The 24,527-nt window shown below is 35.1% G+C and overlaps 1 protein-coding gene across 9 annotated transcripts in view; it reads right to left on the bottom strand.

Moving 5' to 3' along the window:
* QKI (QKI, KH domain containing RNA binding) overlaps positions 1-24,527 on the bottom strand; it is a 161,956-nt gene that overhangs the window by 39,745 nt on the left and 97,684 nt on the right. For all 9 annotated transcript variants that reach the window (XR_012378647.1, XM_073894200.1, XM_073894201.1 and 6 more), the window contains exon 4: positions 12,479-12,622. Coding sequence is in view for 8 of the 9 variants with exons in the window: in XM_073894200.1 (XP_073750301.1) it covers positions 12,479-12,622 (144 nt within the window). In the remaining variant the exon portion in view is untranslated. The remainder of the gene's footprint in view (positions 1-12,478; positions 12,623-24,527) is intronic.

The following is a 24,527-nucleotide window of genomic DNA, read 5'->3' as shown; positions in this document are numbered from 1 at the left end:
GGGAGAGAGAAAAGTTGGAGGGAAGAAGTGAAGGGAGGGAGGGGAAACAGACTTATAAATGATGCTACTTTTTAGTAACATTAATATATGGTTTTACAATCATCTTCTTATGCTACTGTAATCAAAAACCTATAAAGTAAGACTGTGGATTAGCAATGAGGTACATTTTGTAGGTAATGAACAGAATTACTTTCTTTTTGTGTGGTGCCTCCTGTGACCAGTAATTGAGCTTGTAATTGCCACAGTCAATGACGTAGTTGAGGTAACCAGTCCATACCACATGTATTTTTTTAAAAAGAAAATGTCTTATAATTCCATATAACTAAAATAATAATTTTTACCTTTACAAAGTCATTCTAAGGCAAATGAGTGATAACTAATAGCCCAATTTTACAAATAAGGAAATAAAAGCTCCAAGTGACAGTCCCTGACCCTGCATGATCTGTGCAACCCTACTACTGCATTTGTCGCCACTTTCAATGACTTGGCACTCCAACACACTGATGTTCCGTCTGTATGAGTCCTGTGTCCTGAAGTTCCAGGTCAAGTCTCACCTGCCTATGTGAAGTCTTCTTCCCTAAGCACCCAGTCCGTGGTGACACCTTCTTGTGAATTCAGTTAACATCTTCTCTAACACTGACTGCCACCTATATACTGCTTGGTACTCTCTCTCTAGAAAATGTGTTGCATGAAGTCAACTGGCATTTTTTTGAGGAAAAAAACAAAGACTTCAAAATTAAAGCAAGGGGAAAATTGTCATTACATAAAACGTAGAGTGACATCTTTTAATGATGCTAATAAACCCTGTTCATACAGGTTGTGTAAGCTATTCAGACACACATACACATATACACACATGTACCCATGTGCATATACTAAATTAGTTTGCTATTTCAGTATTTTCAAGGAGAATATATTATTGCGCATATTTTCACAATAAACATTTTTATACATCTCTTTCAGTAATTCACAAAAGTAGGGAAAATGGCTAAGAACAGGAGAAACGTGAACATTTTCAATCACCTTCATCTAAACAACATTTACAGAACATATACCCAACTACTGCAAAATAAACATGTTTTGAAGTGTATGTGGAATATTCATAACATACCATATGCTGGACTATAAAAAGTCCTAATTAGACTCAAAAAGACTAAAGTCTTAAAGAATATATTCTCTAAGAAAAAAATTAAATTAGAAATCAGTCACAGTAATAAGATAAAGAGAAAAGTCCCAAGTATCTGGAAACACGTGAAAATAATTCATTGGTCAAATTAGAAATTACAAAGGAAATTTAAAAATATTTTCAACTGAATGGTAATGAAAATACAATATAACATTATTTTTTGGAAGCAGCTAAAGCATTATAGAGAGAAATTTGTATCTTTACGGCAGAAGAAAGAATAGAGAAAAATCAACAAAACCAAAAGTTGGTCCTTAGAAAATAGCAATAAAATTAATAAAGCTCTAGAGCTAGGCTGATCAAGAAAATAAGAAAGAAGTCACAAATTGCTAATGTCATGAATGAAAGAATACTACCACAGATTCTACAGAACTTAAAAAGATAAAAAGGGAACAACTTCATGACAAAAACTTTAGATGACAAACTCCTTGAAAAATATAAAAACAAGAAAAAACCTGACCAAGTTTCATATTTATGAATAAAACTGAATTTGTAATTAAAAGCCTTCCCACAAAATCAAGAAAACAAAAAAAAAAGCAAGCCACACTGACCAAAAATTTATTCCTAAATTATATGAAGAATTGTTAGAACCAAAAAAAAAAAAAAAAAAAGAACAAGTCAATAAAAAGACAGAAGGTTTAAACAGATACTTCACCAAAGAAGATACATAAATTGTCAAGAACATGGAAAGATGCTTGAGATCATTTGTCTTTGGAGAAATTAAAATTACAACAGGTGAAAGGATAGACTGGCTTACCTATTCAATGAAATACTAATTACCAACAAAAAGGTAGAGCCCACTGATACATGCATGATACATGCAACAGCATGGATGAACTTCAAAAAACTGTCACACCATGCTACATGAAAAAAGGCAGGCACAAAAATTTTTTCATTTATATGAAATATAGTAAATGCAACACTGAGTCCAAAAAAGTTGAACTCATACAACCAAAGAGTAGAACAGTGGCTACCAAGAGGGGGGGGGGGGGGGAATGGGGACACGTTCATCAAAGGGTACAGACCTTCAGCTCTAAGTTCTACAGACTTACATACAGCATGGTGACTGCAGTTAACTTTACTGTATACTTGAAATTTGCTGAGTGTAGATCTTAAGTGTTCTTACCACACACACAAAAAATAACTATGTGAGGTGATGGATGTGTTATAATTACTGTGATAACCATTTCACAATGTATATGTAGATCATCACACACACCTTAAAAAAAAAAAATCACACCTAAACATATATAATTTTTATTGGTCAATCATATGTCAATAAAGCTGGGGCAAAAATAAGTTCTGAGACCATCAAAAGGGGGCGGGAGGAACTAACCCTGCTAGTTGCCTGGAGGCAGCAGGAGGAGGTGGTTAATTGATGCAAAGGGGTGAAGGAAATCTTTTTTTTTAATGGTTTATTGTTATGTTAATCACCATACACTACATCATTAGTTTTTGATGTAGTGTTCCATGATTCATTGTTTGCGTATAACACCCAGTGCTCCACGCAGAACGTGCCCTCTTTAATACCCATCACCAGGCTAACCCATCCCCCCGCCCCCCTCCCCTCTAGAACCCTCAGTTTGTTTTTCAGAGTCCATCGTCTCTCATGGTTCGTCTCCCCCTCCGATTTCCCCCCCTTCATTGGGGATGAAGGAAATCTTGACTGTGGTATACAGTTGTCAAAACTCAAACTGTATACTTAAAATGAATGTGTTTTAATTTATGTATAATAAGAAATGGGGGAAAAAAAAAACCCTTAAGTTCCTTTCCCTCAAGTCTCCAAAATAACTATTCTTCAGCACTGAGAAACAGCTCAACTGTATTTAAATCAGACCCATGAGCTGCCATATTATTTCTTAAACATGTATCTCTAAAACACTAGATGTGAATGCACTCTCAGCAAAAAAATTTGATGGTCAATTAAATTTGGAAATGGTTCCTACCAGAGCTTCACAATACTTACTAGCATATTAAAGGCTTCCTTTACTTGGAATACCTATGAAAAGTGTCTCATGGAATACAGTTAGGGAAATGTCACTGCCCTAAATATTAAGGATCTTGCCAATAATTTTCTGGATCCTAGTGCCCGAAAACACAGTCAACCTGGAATAAGTATTTGTTAATCTGAAAAGAATACTAGGGTAGCTGCACTTGGGTAGCCAACTATTACCTCAAACTTACTAGGTCTAAAACTGAACTCCTGATAATCTCTTCAAAGTCTGTTCCTACTGAAGTCTTCTTTGTCAAGGTAACAGCAATTACATCCTTCCAGTTGTTCAGTCTACAACCCTTGTTGTCATCCCTGACTCCTTGCTTTCTAACATCCCATAGACAATCCATTAGCAAAACTTGCCAGCTTCACTTTAAAAATACGCTCAGAATCAGACCATGCTTCACTTCTACAGCTACCTTGGCCCAACTCATCATTACCACTCTTGTGGATTAATGCAATAGTCCACGAATTGGCAAACTTTCTCTGTAATGAGACAGACAGTAAATGCCTTTTCTGGGTATATGGTCTCTGCTGCAGTTACTCAACTTACTACTGAAGCACAAAAGCAGCCACAGACAATATGTTAATAAGTAAGCATGGCTGTGTTTCAATAAAACTTTTTAATGGACAATGAAATTTGAATTTCACACAATTTTCACATTTCATGGAGTATCCTTCTTCTGACTTCCCCCAGCCGTGAAAAATGCAAACACCATTCTTAGCTCATGGGTTATTCAAACACAGGTGGGAGGACGGGTCTGGCCCATGGGCCATCATTTGCAGGCTCCTTTGAGAGCTTCCTTTCTTCCACTCTTATACTCTTTACTCTGTTTTAAACAGAGCAGGTCAGGTAATCCTTGAAAAATAATAATCACATTATGTCATTCCTCTCTCCTCAAAGCCCTCCAATGGTTTCACCCATCCTAGACTAAAAGCTAGAATCCTTAAAATAGTAGACAATTGACCTATCATCTATGCTAATATACATGAGCATATCAAAACCAAATTAATTACAAACAGGTTTACTGTGTTACAAAAGGCAAAATGAACTGGAAATTTATAACATATTACAATATCACTGTAGCAATTATAAAGGAAATGAAAACATCTGATGACAGAATTGGTCAATGAGTAAATTAATATGCAAGCTTTCTCTTAGGATCAAATATATGTTAAAGTGACTTGAAAATATATAAAGGTAAGAAGTCATTATTTCACAGTTCACTGAATTCTGTATACTTGTATAAGCATATTAGGTAAATCCTAAGATTGTAAGAAGAAATTCAGCCAAGAAATTTAACAGCCCAGTTATTTTGAAGGGATCACAGAAAAAGTGTGAGAATTATGATGTGTATAAGAATAAGCAATAAAACGTCACCTGAAGAAAGCTTCCTAATTATAATAAAGAAGTTCAATATATATGTAAAAGCCTAAGGTTTACATATATAAGAACTAAATAATCTACCTAAAATATAATTTGTCTAACTATAAAATAATTCATCATAAAGGCTATATTAAATTAGCAACTATCATACAGTTTCAGTTGAAGATCCAGAAATTTGTAGAAAAGCAAGTTATAGTGCCACTTTGCAGTAAATCCTACCACCAAGCAAAAATAATCAACATATCCTGTCTTAAATATTAGGCAAAAATTAGTAAATAATCCATATTGTAAAATTCCATACGAATCATGGAAACTACAGGTTTTTTTTCCTACTCCATTACCTTGTATAATAAAGCAGTTATATAAAACCAGAAATCACAAATCCCTAAATAATTCCATGTAACACTAATTTCCTTATAAGGGTACACTTAAAATAAGAAGGCTATCACTATATTAAAGCTTGTCACAACACACAGTTTCTTCCTATAAAACCTTTCCTTAATATTCTACCTGTATATTTAGCAAAATTCTACTGGTCAGTTTGAGGATTTCCTCATAATCATTTTAGAAAAAGTGATTTTTTTTCTTTGCTCACTTCTTTCTACTCCATCCTTGTACTTCAAAATTTTTTCTCCCATTTATAAAATAACTTAGAAAAAAATAACACATGTGGAAATTAAACTTTATAGTCACACAGAGCTATCCAAAATCCTAAATTATTTCATTAACATTTTCCTTCTTTGACTTTACATGTTTTCACAACTACCTGTTTACAACTGAGTCACTTCCTCACCACACAACAGAGTTTCATACCAGATAGCAGCTCACTTGATGCCCTAACTTGCAGAGGCCAGTATAGAGCTTGAATTTTATTCTAAGTGAAATGGCAAGTTGTGTCTTTAATAGGATTTACATATTGTTTTTAAAATCACTCTTACTAACTTACGGGAGAATTAAATGGAGTAAAACTAACAGTGGGCAGAGAGATTACTTCAAATGGGTGGCAGGAATACATGTGCTCAAGAAGTACTTTGAAGTTAGATTTATATTTATTTTTATATTTATATAATTTATATTTACATAATTTTATAATAAAAATATATTTATATTTATATTATATTCAGCAAAATTAGGACACTGTTCTATAGTCCTTTTTTTTTTTAATCAGTGAGTATAGTCTAAATTTTCACAAAAGATCACGATGTAATTACAATAGCATACGGAAGGCCTCAAAAATCTGAAAGAGCATAGTTCAGGTTATGAAAAGGAGATTCAAACAACAGACCAGACTACTTAAAATAAAAAGATACATTTAGTAGGTATTTGGTGGTAACAGACTTATACAAGTCAGATAAAAACATTACCTATAACTAGAGAAATTATTCTTCCCTAATTATGGTTTATGATTTAAGAAACAAAATCAAACCATGCCTAATGCTCAGACTCTACTAATGAATGAAGTGTGAGTCATCTCAACCCCTTACACCTTTGCAATAAAATAAGAATTTTGAACTATTTCCTGAAAAAAAAAAAATTACCAAGTGCTCTAATGACGCTAAGGTTTCTCTGAGTCCATGTGCTTGTTAGAAAAATGGGGGGGGGGACCTATTTCATAAGGTTGTTTTGAAACCCAGTTTGAATTTAAAGGTTTGAACAGGTTTACTAAACATTTAGTTATGTGTAGTGTTATGTGAATTAATGGGGACACATTAAAATCACCAAAATCTGTGCAAAATTAGAACCCTGTCACACCGAGTATAGGTACAATCTTTACCCAGATTTTTTAAATCTTAAAAATCAGCAGATGCAAGATACATAATCAACTATTTATTACATTTAATTAAGAAATTTCAGATAAAGCAAAAAGTCTCTGCTTTCCACTCTCTTCCTCCCCCCCGGGTCCCTCAAGCCAGGGATAGATCTTTTGCTATAATAACATTAAACAAAATGGGCAAAAAAAACCATTAAAATACATGTGACTCTTTCTACATCTATTTCTTTCCAAAAATCAACTTAATCTATATGGTTAGGTAAGAAACATTTATACCGAAATAATACAAAACAATTCCACACTTTAGCTATGGATTTATTCTGTGAATGTAAATGTAATCCGAATCATATTCTCCACAGAAACAATATGAAACTAGGGACTGTGTACCTGTTCAAGATATGAACATAAAAAGGTAAAAATATAGTTTTTGTTACAAAAATATCTGTAATATCACACAGCTGCTTAATATAAAAACCTAAAAAACCAAACATAAGAACCATGAGAAGTATTTTATTCACATTTTTGTAATTAAAGGGCTTATTAAAATTATTTTTTAAACTACTAGGAAAGCAAAGATTTAGGACTTTGGTTAAAACCCAAGGTTTTAGACTGTGTTGGGAAACAGTCATTTTCCTAAAACACTGGCAGGACTGTAAATCGGTATAAATTTTCTGGAAGGCAACTTATGAACTATGTATTAAAATTTGAAATGCACCGGGCGCCTGGGTGGTTCAGCTGGTTAGGCATCTACCTTTGGCTCAGGTCCTCATCTCTGGGTCCTGGGATTGATCCCTGCATCAGGCCCCTCGCCCTCTACCCCTCCCCACCCCCACATAGTACCCTAGCTCTCAAATAAATAAAATCTTAAAAAAAAAATTAAAATGCAACTTACCGCTAACCTAGTAGTTCTACCTCAAGAGATTTATCCTACAAGTATATATGCACAAGTTAATTAACCTGCTTGCCAAATTTATGCAGCATCTTCTCAATGAAGAGAAGGAAATGTCTACTGCTGGACACTCTACTGCTGTATGTTCAGGGAGGGGCCCTCAAAAGATCCAAGGAGCCATCAAGGAGTGGGAAGCTGATGTAGAATGGAGAAGAAGATCACAGATAGTGAAGCAATAAAAGACCTGCAAGGCCAACAGTACTGAAAGAATCATTTACATAAATAATAAAATCTTAGGGGAAGAAATTCCAGCTCCTCTTCCTCTTGTCCCATACTTTCTTGAACCCGAGCCAATTAGGCTTTTAAACCCATCATCTAAAAAAAAATTAAAAAACAAATCAATTGGTGAGATCACCAATGACCACTACTTGCCAAATCCAATGATTAACTCCCAATTCTTATCTCAACTGAACAATCGTCAGCAACAAACTCCTTCACTTGGCTTCCAGGACTCCACGTTCCTGGTTTTCCGACAACTTCAGTGGCTCCTCTCTTTGGTCTCCTTTGCCGGATCCTCCTCTTCTTCCTGATCTCTCTTTGGTGAAGTACCTGGAGCTGAGTCCCCAGACTATTCTTCACCTTTATCCAATTCTTAGATAATAGCATCCAGCCTCCTGGCTCTAAAAGCTTTTGATATGATGACAACTTCAAACTTCACATATTCTAGGCCCATCTTCTCACCGAATCTGATTGTTATAACCAAATGCCCATTTAACATTTGGTGTCTCAACGTTTACACTTCCAAACCCAATTTCTTGACTTCCCTCTCAAACCTGCTCCCCTAATGGTATAAACAGAGAACAAGTCCAATTACTCAGGGTAAAAACCCTGAAGTCTTCACATACACACAACACCCAATCCATCAAAATTCCTGCTAGCTTTACCTTGGAAATAAATCCCGTATCTACTACCACTCAGCCCCTTCAACACTAGCCCACGGCACTTCCACCTCATTCATAAAATACAGTGCTTGTGCCCTGGCATCTCCGCTTTCTCCATCACCCTCAAAGTGTGTTCTCTATTGAGAACGATCTTTAAAATACAAATTAGAAAAAAATAAAAATAAAAAAAATAAAATACAAATTAGACCGTGTTATTCCTCTCCTCAAACTCCTCCAAGAGCTTCTCATGTCAGTCTAAAATCTAATATCCTTATCATGGCCTACAAGCCTCTGTACCCTGCCATCTCCCCCATTTCCCCCGACTTCACCTCCCACCACTCTCCCACCTGCTCCCTATGCTCCTCAATGGACCCCCTTTGACACACCTCAAAAATATCTCTGGGCTATCACCCTTTTGTTCTCTTTGCTTGGAAACCCCTTGGATACCCAAATGATTACATCACATTTCAATTAGGTTTTCTGTTTTCCCAAATGTCACCTTCTAAGAGGCATTCTCTAATCATCTCATATAAAATAATATCTCCTTAATCCATGGCTCTTGATTTCCTGCTTTTTTTCCTTCACATTTTAGCACAACCTAGTATAGTTTATATTTCTTTTTGCTTATTGTCAAGTAATCCAAGCTGCCCCATCCCCCCAACCAGAAGGTAAGCTTCAAGACGGCAGACACTTTGCTAGTCAGATTTACTCTCTCCGTATCTTCAACAGCTGACACAGTAAATGCACACAATGAACATTTATTGAATAAACTCAAAAGGCCCAGAAGTGAGAAGACTGAAGTTTCAAGAAATGAAATAAATACAGAATCAACCTATGGGTCTAGAGTGGTATGTGTGTCTATGTGTCTGTACTTTAGGTTTGGGGTGAGGGGGGAGTGAAAAATGAAGACTGAAAGATAACCTATGGCAAATCATGAAGGGATTGTAAAGCCATGTTAAATAATTCTCCGTTCTCCTCTTGGAGTAAGAGGGAACCACCAAGAGGCTTTTTTAAGCACATAAAGGTTATGAATAGACTGCAATGTAAGGATGGGTTTTGTGGGGTCCAAAACTACAAGTACAAATGCTGGCTGTGGGGTTTTGAGTAACTCTGGCTTGAAATAAGGGTAAAGAAAATGAGGGCAAAAGGACATGAGCATATTTGAGGGATGCAGGAAGTAAATTTGACTGAATTTGGTATTTTTCTGGACACTCGATAACAGCTAGAGACTCCAAACCACATGTAGGATGTGAAGAGACAGGAAAGGCACAACTGAAAGTTACTGTTAACGGACATGTTAGGTAAGCATTGCGAGTGAAATGATCAACAGAATTGTGAGTATCATTATTCTCAAGATAAATTTTGAGACACGAAAACCACAAAAATGTCTCAAAAAGTTTTCATGTAATATAAAAATAAATTAAAAAGATCTTATTGGCAGCTCACTGGAGGGACAATCTGAAGTTAGACAAATTGTAAATGCTGATAAGAAATGTGTTGTCTTTCATGCAGTGATTCTGACAACCCTTCAACTCAGTCAAATCCGACTGAATTGGGGCAATAATTCTTTTCTGCAATTCTGAATCTAATACGAGGGCACCTTAAATAATACATTTCAAAATAAATGCTAGTCTCCAAATCATTTCCCTTTATAACTTTTACATGAACAGGGAAAAAAAAAAAAACAATCAAATTAACCAATCTGTATGTGAATTTATATGTGAATTCTTTTCAGAAGATCAAGATGGGTCCACATTTTCAATCTAAAAATATTGTTTTGAAAATATTTAAGCAACAATAAAGGGTTCTGTAAGAAGCCTCACAGTGAATTCTTTTTATAAGGGTCAAACCAATTTTACTTAAAAAGAATGAGTTGAGAAGGAACTTGTATTTTCTCCAATTCTGAATTAATGCATTCATATTATAATCAGTACTTGGAAAGAACAGTATGTAAACCTATACAATTATAAAACAATATTATTTAGACAGCATCAAAAAACTACAGCAAACTTTTATGAAACAGAGGTATTATGCTAAGCATTCTCCATGTATTATCTAATTTCACAATAATGACATGACAGTTCAGTGATGTTCCAATCTTATAGCTGAGAAAAGGGAGACAGAAAAAGCCACAAAGATGGGATTCAAATCCAGAAGTCAGCTCTCAAATACGATGTATTTCTGTCTCCCAAGAACTTATAAGTAAAAGCCCAAATCACTTGATAACTTCAGGACTGTAAAGCTTGTTTTGTTTAAACCTTTGCTTATCAGAGCACCATCACCAGAAATGTATAATAATGTTGAGTTTAATGAAAATAAATTCCCAGGTATAGCAGCTATGTTATAACAAGCATATCTGACAAAATGGATAGGATTAAGAAATTACTACAAAGTTAAATCACTTTACTGAGGCCACATTTTAAAGTACTTTTAGTCTACAATTTGTAATTCTAAGAAAGTTGTATTACTTCAGAGGTGGTAATTAATAACAATCCTAAAAGTACTTCCACAGAGATAGATTTATCATCAAAAGGGCTCTTTTCCTTTAAAATATAAATTGTATGAAGTTTTAAAAAAGCTTCTGCCATTTTTTATCTACTACTATCTATTCTATTGTCCATTCAAAGACAACTTTAACACCAAAATGGTCCTTTAAAAGTCATTTACTTCAATTCTCATTTTGTAAATGATGAAACAGACAGAAATTTACTAACTCTATGAAAGACACATAGCTAGTTACTAACACAGCTTCTAATATGATGCTCTTTCCCAGGTTAATAACTTTGAGAACTAAAGTAGTTCACAGAATGGGTGGAATAAAATAATAGGTCAGTAAGAGCTTTAATTATCAGACGCCTGGTCTATTTGCTATATTAGGTGAGCTTATGTACTTAGTATTATGTGAGCTGAGCATTTTCAGTTATATACAGCAATAAAAGTGATGTTAAATAACTTTCTGATCATGGGACTAATAGTCCAATATACTTAGAAAAAAGCCCTTTTCTTTACAGCTTTTCAAAACTGCACAATTATTAAGGAAAAGGAGGAAGACTATATGGTTTAATAGTATACAACTATATATTTTAGTTTATAATTTAACCTGTTCATAAGATCTACTGAACAAAAGTTATGTGAAATTCTTTCCTTCCAAGTAATTTTGTCCACTAAATGAAAAATGTTTATAGCTTGTAAGTTTATTTATAGAACAGATTATCTGGGGAATAAAGAACAATAGATACCATACTCATTTATGTAAATGTCAATAAATTTTTATTTGACAGAATATTAACAGTATTCATAGTTTTTTCAACAGCAAATTAGGATCCACATTTCTATCATTTTTACAAACATAAAAAATATTTTTAGAATGACTTTGAAAATAGCAGTAATTTATTTTTCATTTTCAAAATAATACTCTGGGAGTGAGTGCAATCATCATCTCTAAATGAGGAGTTACTAAAGGGCTGTTTAATAATGAGGAAAAGACAAAAAGAAGGGGGCTGGGGAGGGAGGGAGAGACGGAGGATGGAAGGGAGGGAGGATGAGAACAAAGGTGTTTGGGGTCACTTCTTTATGAGACTTCACCCTCCAAAATTACTTTCAATGTTTTACCTAAGATCCCTAAATATGAACTTAAATAGTTTTCAGTATCTTAGAAAAAAACATTAAATGAGATGAAGTGTGAAAAAGTACTCAGAATGGTGCCTGATAGATCAGCAAAAGTTAGCTCCTATTTTTCTAAAAGAAAATTTTATCATATTATGGGAAAATTTCACTATGGAACAGAAATCTTTCTGTGTGAAACAGTGACATGCCAGGAGGGTACTTGGAACCCACAGGCAACTCAAACAATGTGCTCCTACTAACACAGGTCCTCCAACATAAATATTAGTTGTACAGACTTTTCTGTACACTCATTACCTGCTTACAATGAGAATTTGCTCCCCCCTCAAAACAATAAAGCTTTCATCACCCTAACGATAACGTACCTACTTTCTTACCCTATAGTAAGAGTGATGCAATAATAATAATACCTTTGAAAAGTAGGACACCAATTGAGTTTGCTCCCCTCACAACATTTCCTTCCCCCAAAGTAAACAGGCTTTCCCATTTTAGGATTTGAGCAATGTCTGTGTTTGCCCATTATACTACAGTAAATGAGTTATAAATTATAAATAGTTTTGAGGTTAAGTAAAATTTCTAAAAAAATAAAGAACCTATTCTTTATTAACATCAACATTACAGTAATTTTTTAAAAATTAAATGGAAAAAGGGGTTGGGTCCCAAATCAAAGATTTGGAAATTATTACTTACTGCAGGTACCAGTAATTTCTTCACTTCCTCAACGGCTCTCTTCAGTTTGATCTCTGCTCTGTTTTGAGCATCTTCCACAGTGATCAGTACATGTAAATCTTCATTGAGATGCTCCCAATTAGGCTTGCCTCTGTTCTGCTCCTCCTAAAAAATTTGCAAAACACATTACCAATTTTTCTTCTCAAAGAGAGTTTATCTTTCTTAATACTAACCTGTTGCCAATTATTTAAGCTATGTTTGCATCATTTAGCTATGATGAATCCCTGAACTCTACCTCTGAAGGTAATAATACACTGTATGTTAATTAACTGGATTTAAATAAAATTTTTAAAAAAATTGTGAGATTCCAATCAAAGGAGATAAAAAACTGGCATAAATTAATAGAACTAACAAAAAAACAGCTCTCTACTACAACTTACATGTTTGCAGAGCTCATGCTAAGGAAAATACATGGACCTTAGCCTTTTAAGGATGGAAATATATTCTATAATGAAGTATATGTTTCTGCCTGTATTTTCTGTTAATATCATTACTATGAAAATGCATCCTAATGTTTGCTAATCTGAATGGTACCCAAGAAAAATAGAGATCCCATTAATAAATGATGTGAATAAAAATTAAAATTTATGAACAAAATTTTTTTTTCACTTTAAGTTGTTTTGATATAAATACTAATGAGGTTGTTTGGAAGTGACTATTTAATTAAAAAAACCTATTAAGTATTTTCTTTTGCCTAGGGGACAGACACCATGAAAAAATGAGTAACTAGGGTATCAATGAGTTAAAAAATTGAGAACCTCAGGGTTCTCTGTATGCCAAAGAACATAAAATGTATACACACATACCTCTACTGTGGCAAGGAAAATCAATTTTTAAATACAGATTTTAATTTTTATGTTGAAAAATGTTAACGATATTTTTTCACCAGAATTCGTATTTTTTTATTTATCATTTTTTGGGTAGATAGATCTAATAAAATGACTCGTATTTTTTGGTAAACCTAAAAAAGTGTGTCTATATTCATGAGTAAGGGACTTCTGCTTCCAGCCAAGATAAAAATAACATGGACAAGATTCACTATCCTGCCTGAAACAACCAAAAAACAAAACAAAACAAAAAAACAAAACCACAAACGGGCAAAACACAAGAAATGACAGTTCTCAAGACTCTGACCATCAGGTAATGAAGATAGTGAGCCTGAGAGATGGCCAGTCAATGAAGTAAAGCCCAGGATTACTTCAGTTCTCCGGCTTGGGAGTCTCCAGGCTGCAGCCCCGGGAAGGGTGCCAGACTGCCTCTCTGGGCTGAGGTGACTGAGCTAAAAATCCAGGTAGACCAACACAGCTAGAGTTCAGACAAGAGTTCTAGGAAGAGCTATACTGAAAGAATCCTGGAGATCTGCACAAGGTCCACTCAAACACTCAGCTGAACCCTAGTCAGTGCATGTGTAAAAGAGGAAATACCAGAGGCTAGAGAAAGTACCAGCCACAGGACTCGGTAAAAGTGCTGGGTTCTCACAGAGAGCCAGAATGAAAAGACTTTATGATTCACAGATACTGGGTAAAGTAAATAAAAGGGCTTGCCTCAGTAATGGGAAATAATTAAACCTGGTCTGAGCACTATTCCGGTACTGCCTAAGTGAATCTTAAAAGCAAGACCTAAAAGGATGAAAAGTGTTTCTAACTTAAACTGTGTCCCAGAACAAAGCCCAAGAATACTTACAGGAATAGGAGACATGCACCCAAATAGGTAAGTCACACTATTTGGCATCTAATCAGAAATGAACAGGCATGCAAAGAAGCAGGAAAATACAACATAAATGAGAAGAAAAACCAATCAAACTAACCTAGAATTGTTATAATAAGTAGAAACTAAAAGCTAGTGTGTCTGTGTGTTAAGTGTACATGTGCATGTGCATGCTCACACACATATACGTGAGACACAAATACAGATACTAATATAGATACTAATACAATGATAACTGAGGGACATTTATAATCCAAAATATTTAGGAAGGTGTAAAAATAAAAACTAAAATCATAAGTGACTTAACACAGAAACTTTTATATATGGAAAGACAAAAATTTGCCAAAGGATTTGAAAAGAAAGAGATATTATTTGCATCACAGGAACAGAGAATAAAGTTAAAGTGTAATTCGACATTGTGCTTTACTGAATTTATTGAATAAATTTTTAAGTTGTAAAACACCTTGGTAAATGTATACTCTTAATTAATTCAATAACCGAAGTGCCAGTTAAAAACTGAAAAGAAAGTTATACCTCTCCTAATGTTTGCTTCAAAATAAAGGGTTTTGCTTAGTTTTTAAAACACTTAAAAAAGAACAAAAATTTGTAGACAAAGATAAAGATGGTGAAGTTATTGTAATCATGTACTTTTACTCCCTCCTAAAATTCTAGAATAGAGTTTAAAATGTACAAAACTCATAAGGAAGAAGAAAATGGGAAAGAAAACAATTTAGAAACCACAAAACACATGAGCTAAGCAGTCAGGGATTTAGCTAACCCCAGGTGAAAAGGGACCAATTTCTGCTGTAGACCACCCCCCCATGCCACCCCATCCCATCCCCCAGGGAAAAAACTGAGGAAATGGCAAGCATTTCTCCCCAGATAGCTGGCATTCTGTAATTCCCAGCAAAAGATAAGAAATATATTCCTAAAGAGTTCATTTTATAGAACTAGTTTTTGTTTTTTTTTAAGATTTTATTTATTTATTTGAAAGAGAGTGACAGACAGAGCATGAGCATGAGCAGGGGGTAGGAGGTAGAGGGAAAAAGGACTCCCTGCTGAGCAGGGAGCCTGATGGCAGGACTCAATCCCAGGACCCTGGGATTGTGACCTGAGCTGAAGGCAGACACTTAACTGACTGAGCCAGCCGGTGCCCCGAGAACTGGGTTTTGAGGGGCAGTTCATGGGATCACTTACATACTGAAGGCTGAGGTGTCCAGCCTTCTACCCCACTCCTTATCTAGAGTGAGGGCAGTGAGTCAGCCCACACACTAGGGAAGGGAGACTGGAAGATCTTTCTCTGGGAGTCTGACCAGCCCAACAAACAAACAGAAAACAACCTCAAGAAAGCAACCACTGACCAGAAAGAAGAAAAATTTGAAACCCTGCAGAGAGTTAAGAGAAGACACTATCCTTGAAACAGATAAAGGATGCTGTTAAGAAAATTCAAGACCTAAAAGGGAACTTGAGAAACTAAAAATATGATAGCAAAAATGAAAACTTGATAGAGATATTGGAAGATAAAAATTTAGAAACTCTCCCTCCAAGTAGCAGCAAAGACACAGGGGGAAAATGGTAAAGAACAGTATAAAAATTAGAGGAGTAGTTCAAAAGGCCCAGAAACTAAATGACAGATGTCTTACCAAGAAAGAGAAAAAGGAAGAAGGGAGAAAAATCAACGTAATACATACTTTTAAAATGAAACTGAAGGATAAGAGCTTCCAAATGAAAAGGGCCCATTGGGTTCTCACCAAAATAGAAAAAGATGAAAAACTAAAAAAAATCAACTAACAGCAACATAAGCACACAAGGCAGCAATAAGGAATAAATACCAAGAATCTCCAGTGGGGGTGGGGGTGGGGGGGACCCATGTTTTCATCCTCAGACTTCTTAAAATGAACATTATCAAACTTGATTTTTAAAAAAAAGCTTTTAAGATCACTCTACCCAGAAGCCAGATTTATCCAATTGTAGTCCATTCTAAACTCAGGTAGAGTTAAGAAAATTCCTTCAAGAGTGAGTTTTAAGCCTAATAATTATTCAATACAAACAATTTCTCCCTGTGTTCGTTTTCTGTTTCTGTAATGGATAATAAAGGCAATACAGAATTGGCAATTACTATAGAAGTCAATAAAACCTATCCATAGATGTTCTCTTTCAGTCATAAAAAAACAAACAAGAAATTACCATAGGATTAGAGTACATACTTCTGTACCCAATCCCTACATTAAGAATCTACACCCTTTCTCACTTCAATAAATAATTTGGGACAAATCAAAGGTTGAAATGAAGGAGAGAGGAGGGATGGCAAATGGATATACATCAAACATGGTGCATCTCTTAGAAACGTTGGTCAAGGCATTGATTTCTTTCTACAGTTACATTTCAAATTATATATATATATATTTTAAGATTTTACTTATTTATTTGAGAGACTGAGAGCAAGCATAAGCGGGGAGAGGGACTGAAGAGGAGGGGCAGAGGGAGAGAGAGAGAGAAGCAGACTCCCCACTGAGCAGGGAGCCCGACAAGGGCTCAATTCCAGGATCCCAAGATCATGACCTGAGCCAAAGGCAGACACTTAACCAACTGAGCCACCCAGGTGTCCCTCATATAATATTTCAAGAGTCAACAGCAGAGATACGATGTAGGAAAAAACAGCTCATTATTACTCATGATTACAATGTCTGTTTTATAATCATCCAGAGCAATGTCATGTCATTTAATGTGCCACCAAATCTTCACAATACAGAACAACATGGGTATTTTTCCAATTGACACAGTCCCAAATTTGCATTCCAGCACAGTCATCCCTGCTGATTTCTAGGCCTTCAAATTCAACTGCCAACTTGACATGTGGACGTCATTGTCTCCAAAGCACTCAACATGTCTCAACTGGAGCTCATTATCTCCCTTCTCCAAACTTCTCTACAACTGGGTCTCAATTATTATTGATCCTAATAAGTGCAGACTTTTTAAACGTGAGGACAAAGACTAACTGGTTTTGTAGAAAAATCTCTGAAATGCAGTCATAAGGTTATTTATGCCTTGACACAGAGAAGCTGCTATACATATACCCATTCAATCCACACAAATTTCAGGTGCCATTTCTTGCTTATATTCATTCAGTGTTGTAAATAAATTGGCCTATTCACAAACATGGATTCTGATACCCATAACTATGCAAGTTATCACCTATATCCAGAATGCCTTCTTTAATATTTGCTTTTATTTATCTTTTGTTCTAAGTATCATACTGCAATTTAATTACCTGTTACCATGCATGTCTCACTGATTTTTAAACTCTTGATAATATGTATATAACTGACTTGAGATGTATCTGGCCCTTAACAAATACTTACTGAACAACTGAGCTTTTATTATTGAGGAATGTCATTAAAATACATCAGTACACTGCAGTTTTCCCCACAGTGCCTTGCTGTATTATTTTTGTGGCTCTGTCTACATAAGCTTCTATATAATCTCCGTTCATTATGTATCTTGGTTTCTGGGCCTGCTTCTTTTTGACCTCGTATTTAAGTTGCCAGTTATATTGGACAATCTTTACCCCCTTTTATTTTTGTTCTCTTCTAGTCAACTTGCCCAGATTTTCTACAATAATGCTTCTGAGGTCTGATTTTCATACCCAAAGTTTGTGCCTTTCCTTTACTCTTATCACCTCAGTACTACCTTGCTTCACTCTATCAGAGGAATGCAATAATAGGTCAAAGTCTTTTTAAAACTGCCAAGACTTAGGGGCACCTGGGTGGCTCAGTCGGTTAAGCCTTCGACTCTTGGTTTTGGTTCAGGTCATGATCTTGAGCCCTGAGATTGAGCCCTGGGCCAGGCTCCACGCTCAGTGGTGGAGTCTGCTAAAATTTCTCTCTCCCTCCCCCTCTGCTACTCCCCTTGCTTGTGCTCTTTCACTCTAAAATAAGTAAAATCTTAAAACAAAACAAAACAAAACAAAACAAAACCCTGGCAAGACTACAGTTATATCTTAATAGAACAAAATAGGAGCAAAGACAACTTACATATACATAATTACTATGTATATATACATATGTTCAAAGCTCAAAACCACTGATCTAAAAGAGGCTGAAATGACAAGACAACATTCAAGGAAATAGCAATATAGCTTTATTTATATAGTAAATTAAAGTTTAGTAGCATATAAAGGAACTTTATAATACCATTCATTCCTAATTATAGAATAGATACGATTACCAATGATACTTTATTATGATCTACATTCTTGACAAGTATACTATAAAGAAATAACAAATTTCAAATAACTTTTAGTCTCTCAGGTGATGAAGAAGAAATTCAGAAATGAAAATAACAATGGCGGTGATGATATGATATGTAACTAAGCTTTTATTAAACACTTACTGCTTGCCAAGTACTATGCTCAGTAATATAAACACACCAGCTCATCCAATCCTCCTAAGAGCCATATGAGTACAGTACTGTTATTCTTACTAACACATTAATACGGAGGCCGAGACAGACATGGCTTGCCCAAGTCATGCAGAAAGTAAGTGTTGTATCAATTCTATCTGACAGAATGACTTCAGAGCCTGCAGTAGCAATACGAATTCCTAGCATAAGACATCACCCACAGGAGAGCCCTAATTAAGCAAACTGCCCTAAAATAGCATAGTGAAAAAGCCAGAAACAGAACACTGACATCCTGAATCTTGAGAACTTTTTCTATTTTACCTTTAAAAATCTGTGTGGTATTTTAAACATGCCTTGAATAGCATTCAGAGATAGTAGGGACTTTGGATATAGATATGGAAACAAACTGAAATTATTTGGTAAATGTGGTTTTTGTTTTTTTGGTGTTGGTCCTATGTCCTAATTCCAAGTCAAGTGCTCTTTCTCCATAAATGAATTCCTGAATAAGTTACATGAAGAAAAGTATCAACAACTGGCAGAGAAGTACCTGGTAAAACAGATCTCTTACGTCTACAAATACGCTTTTTTTCTAGATGAGACAACTGCCTATCAAATTTCAATGACACAAATATACAAAAATGATAAACCTGTGGCCACTTAACACATAGAATTCCTTCAGTTTTTAAAGTGTTCAATGGGTGAGATTCTTACAACTAAAATTTGGTCTTAATACACAATATAACCAACATTATAAATGAGTTGGGGCTAATTCAAACCATTGTCCTGAAACAAGTTCTAACCATTACTTCTCAATTACATATCCTCCATTTCATTTTTGAAGCTACTATATGCAGTGACATAAACATATTAAATCAAAAAAATTCTCAAAATGTGAGGAACTACTTAAAACACCTGAGGAGTCAGTGCCCTGTGAAGTTTAAAATTATGTTCTAATCACAGCATCTATCTGAACAACAAAGTAATTCTATAACATGAAACATCAGACCACACTGATTGTACCAACCCCTGCTGATTAAAAAAAATCTCTTTTAATTACACATTTGTAGTCAGGCAAATGAGCCCAAGACTTCTGCCCCTACTGTGCTCTTAATGTGAAGGTTTATACTCCTTTTGAAAGGAATTCAAAAGTGTTACATATTTAAGCAAACCAAGATTCCAATAACACACTTATGAATATATATATTTTAAGCCAAGAGATAAAGCTTAAACATGTAACTATCTCCAGCTGTATATACAATCTTAAATTAGTAAGAAATATTCATTGAGAAACTGGACATAAAGTAGACTTCATATAATTTAACTGCTCACTGACTCTGGATATAAAGTTCCTCAAAAATTTTAACTTGAACTTGAGCCCAGCAACAATCATATTTTCTTTTTCTTTTTTTAAAGATTTTCCTATTTGAGAGAAAGAAGCAGACTCCCAGCTAAGCAGGGAGCCTGACATGGGGCTCAATCCCATAACACCAAGATCATGACCTGAGCCAAAATCAAGAGTCGGACACTTAACAGATGAACCACCCAGGCACCCCAACAACCATATTTTTCAAAACAAATTATTTTCTAATAATATATGAAGATTAGAATATGTCTATATTCACTCTGCTGAAGCCTCCTCCAGGAAATTCTTTAAGAAGCAGGCATTCGACAAATGCTTGTTAAATTAAGCACAACGAGGAGCGCCTGGGCGGTGCAGTCAGTTGGGCATCCGACTCTGGGTTCTGGCCCAGGTGCTGATCTCAGGGTTATGGGATCGAGCCCCACGTGGGGATCTGTGCTCAGTGTAAAGTCCGCCTGAGATTCTCAGCCTTCCTCTGCTCCTCCCACTTGCGCTCACTCGCTCAAATAATTAAGCACAATGAAACAATTTACCAAATTTGAAGAACTTTTATCGTTATGTCAATATTTTCCAAGTTAAGAACAAAGGGACTATTCTCAATACTTTTCCTTCGCAAGAAACATTTCCCATAAACAATACTAAAAGACTGTCAGGTATGCCCTCCTTCCAGTTTTCATACAGTAATTCTACTAATTTAAATGTGTAATGACCCTGCGTCTAAACTAAACTTATATATCACCAGTTATGGCCAAATTATGGCCAAATAACACTGGTTTCTTCCAATGACGACCAAAAATTATCAAGATTTCTCTAGATCTGAGCGGCTTGTAGTATGCGGAAATAATTTTGGATTGTGACCCTTCGGGAAGCTGATCTTGATGATACTACAGTGAAGGTGAAAAGACTGAACTAAATATGTGTAAAGAATTTCCCATAAAAAGACAAAAATGATCAAGTGATTTTTAATTTCACTTCCCAGCAAGTTTAAAGATCAATGGGCTGGATAACGGTTAACAAAAATAGAGAGTGAGAACAGAAATAAAGAACTGTCAGGAAATCCTTTTGGAAACCTGGGGATGAGTTTCTGTTGCTAACGATTACCCGTATAAAAGCAGTTATTGCCCATGGAAGCATAAAACACTTCCTCAAAGCATTAGAATCCTTTTGCTATTCCTATGTGAAATTTTGTATACTGTTTTATTCTCTTCACTATAGAGTATATGTAAGAAAAGATTATTAAAGGTATAGAAAAGCAGTCATTTGTTTTAAAAAGTGGTGTTTTAAAATATTAAATTGGAACATTTACTTGCTGATAGTACACTAAGAAAAAAGAAAAAGACTTAACATTTCTACTTTTTCTCCCCCCCAAATCAAAATCCCAATTTCAAAAATCATCTCTTAATGAAATCTTCCCCAGGTCCTCTCAGACAGGATGTTTCCTTCTATCGTTTTATCTTCTGACATAGTAAGTCTGATTTGTATTACTATCTAAAAAGCTCCAAGAAGTCTAGAATCAAACTCCCCTCCATACTCCTTAGCACTGATCACAGGAGATGCCCTGTAACTGTTCAACTTTTCCTAGAGCACAGCATGAGATACAAAGATAAAGTCACAGCTAATACGATTAACAGAAGTAAACACATATGGCCTCATACTCAGCATTTTACATCTTACAAAGTTAATTCTTTCAAAGCCTTAGAGGTAGGTATTATTATAAATCACCTCTTTCTTACTGAAAAATGAGATAAACTAATGGGCAGAACCCTGACTTACTCAGTGTCACTCAGCTAAACTGACTTCAGTTTACACAATCCGCCTTCAGCACTTTACAACTAACAGTACACTACTAAGTAAGAAAGGTTAAATATAATTATTTTAAAACCAAAATAATAAAAAAGATTACAGTTATTTCACTGAAGACAGTAACAAGAAACAAGATGATTATTCTGACAAAGCCACCTACAGAATTAACTTACTGCCTTGAGCAAAGGTCATTCCCAGGCCCAAGTGTGATAGTATTAAGAAGAGAGTTCAGAGAATGACAGAATATGGTTCACTATTACTAAGGTAACTTTTCCTGAGGGAATTTATTTAGACAGTAAATTCTACAGACATTCAAAACAAAACATTTGTTTTAGAATATGATTTTTAAATGTGATTTTTGAATACTCATTTGCTGATATTCTAAGGAATTTATGATACTATACTTACCAACTGTATTCAGACAAAACACCCGACCCTTGGTGTCCTCACCTGTGCAAGTGTACTAAGTCTAGCCCTTAACACCAAAGGACCAGGACTGGGACGAGCTCGACCTGTGCCACGTCTGTACGGCACACAGAGGAGGGCCAGGCGTCTCCTAAGACCTATCAACAAGTGATGTTACTGCGGTCCTGAAAAGGTTGCTCTCTAAAATCTAACAGGAAGAGAGGACTGTAGGAAATGATATAAGCAGGAACATAACAGAATGGATGACTAAACAACAGCAAATAAACGGACATGACTACAGGCTGTAATTTAGGAAAATAAAATCAGAAAGCACTTTGGGGATAAAGAGTACCATCTTAACATAATCTAATTTTTAATTAACTTAGTCAATAAAAATATACTAAACATTAACTAAAAACATGGAATTACTTTAAAATAAAATTTTTATGAGAAAGAAGCTCAATAAAGATCCACCTGTAATCTCTGCGGTAGCGGACTGGGGGAGAGCTCAGCTAATCAAAGCACTGAACTGTCTTCCATATAGGGTTTGGATTTGGAACAGCACATAAAGATGACTACAGTTTCCCAGAAGAAGGAATAAACCATGTTTATTCCATGAGCTCTACACAAAATAGACCAAAAGAATAGTAAAAGGAATTTATTAAAAATTAGTGAAACTGAAGAGTCCAAATACTACTGCTTCCATAATATTTTCCCATCACCCCCTCTCTCTCGGAATCCACCTCCCCTACTTTGCTTCCATGGAATTTCACGGCTCTATCACACTACATACTACCACTGTACTACAGATAGTCTTCCCTATCAGTATACAGAGCAGTAAGCCTCTGGAGAGCAAGATGGTTCCTTCCCACTTTTTGTATTACTCAAGTACATTTTTAAAATGCCTACATAAGAGTTTGGTATATAACCCACAGATGTATACTTCTCTGTTCTAGTCTGCACAGATGTGGACTTGCACTTCTATTATAATGTTTTCATCAGTTTCTCTTGAGTATTTGACATTTTATATGTATGCGTATTTTATCAATGAAAACAATGTGTCACATACAAATGTACTACTGGTTTCTCAACATATATACACGCTATTCTAATGAACACAATACAAATTTACTTCAAAAGCATCACTAAATTCAAATTAGGTTTTTTTTTTTAAATCATTATGCATTTGCTTTACTCACTACTGTCCTTATACATTAGAAATCATTTCCTCAACACATCTGGCAAAATATTTTGTATACAGTAAGCATTTTAAAAACATCTGGAATTAAATTTCTGTATTATAAACTTAAAAGTAGCAAGTAAATAAAATATACCGGTTAAATGATTACTAAACTCCTAAGCCACATGGTGTTTCTTATGCATTCTACATGTGTACTTTTCTACGTAGGTTAGGGAAAATCACTGAACATCTAAAAAATTCAATATAAGACCTATAAAGAAAAATATCAACTAGGCAATACCAAAACAGAATATTCTACCTGCCTTCTGTGATTAAAAATAAAAACACTAAACATGTAATTGAAGTAAAGACACATATTCAAAATAAAAAGATGAATCAGAGGAATAAACTACAATCATAGGAAAGTAAAGGTTATCTTGAAGGATCCACATACAGCTACGGCCTGCCTCATTTCTTTGGAAGCCAAAGACCATAGCTTAATGTTATATAATTAGGATTTTCCAAAACGTAAGAGAGCAAGGGCACATGGGTTGTTAGATTACAGTCCTTGAGGACTATAACAGAGAAGAGGAAGCGCAGCTCTATTATTTATAGTTGTTACTTTGCAATGTCCTGTCTGTCCAACCTAAGGCCACTGTAGCTATTTACAGCATTCATATTGCCCAAATATTAACTCACAGCCTCCTTCAGGTAATCTTGAACCCATCGGTGATAAGCAGCATCAAAAACACAACTGTCTCTAATACAGAAATGCGTAACTACAGAGCTCTATTGTCACACCTGAACTTTAAGATCCTTGGTAAGGAAAAAAGGAATATGCTAAACTGTTTCATATTCCATGGTCCTGAGCACCTACCAAGTATTCATATTTATTAACAATAACTGGAGTGTTAAGTATGCTCCAAACCCTAAATCAGCATTTGGTCATTGTGTAATAGAGAACAAATAAAAAGAACTGATTAAGTAGAAAGACAACAAACAAGGCCTTTCCACATTACCTACCTCAAAAAAGTGAACAAAGACTGAAATACTAGCCTTATTTCAGTACCTTATTTCAGTTACCTCTGTAACCCTGAGCAACTCATTCATACATTCATTTACTTACTCAGTATTTGAGTTTTTCTACTAAACAG

The sequence above is a fragment of the Callorhinus ursinus genome, unplaced genomic scaffold, assembly GCF_003265705.2.
Source record: "Callorhinus ursinus isolate GAN/ISIS: 27379988/994484 unplaced genomic scaffold, GSC_fseal_2.0 scaffold6, whole genome shotgun sequence".
In the NCBI taxonomy this organism is placed as follows: Eukaryota; Metazoa; Chordata; class Mammalia; order Carnivora; family Otariidae; genus Callorhinus; species Callorhinus ursinus.
The sequence above is the reverse complement of the archived record's forward strand: the minus strand, read 5'-3'. Positions and strand labels throughout refer to the sequence as shown.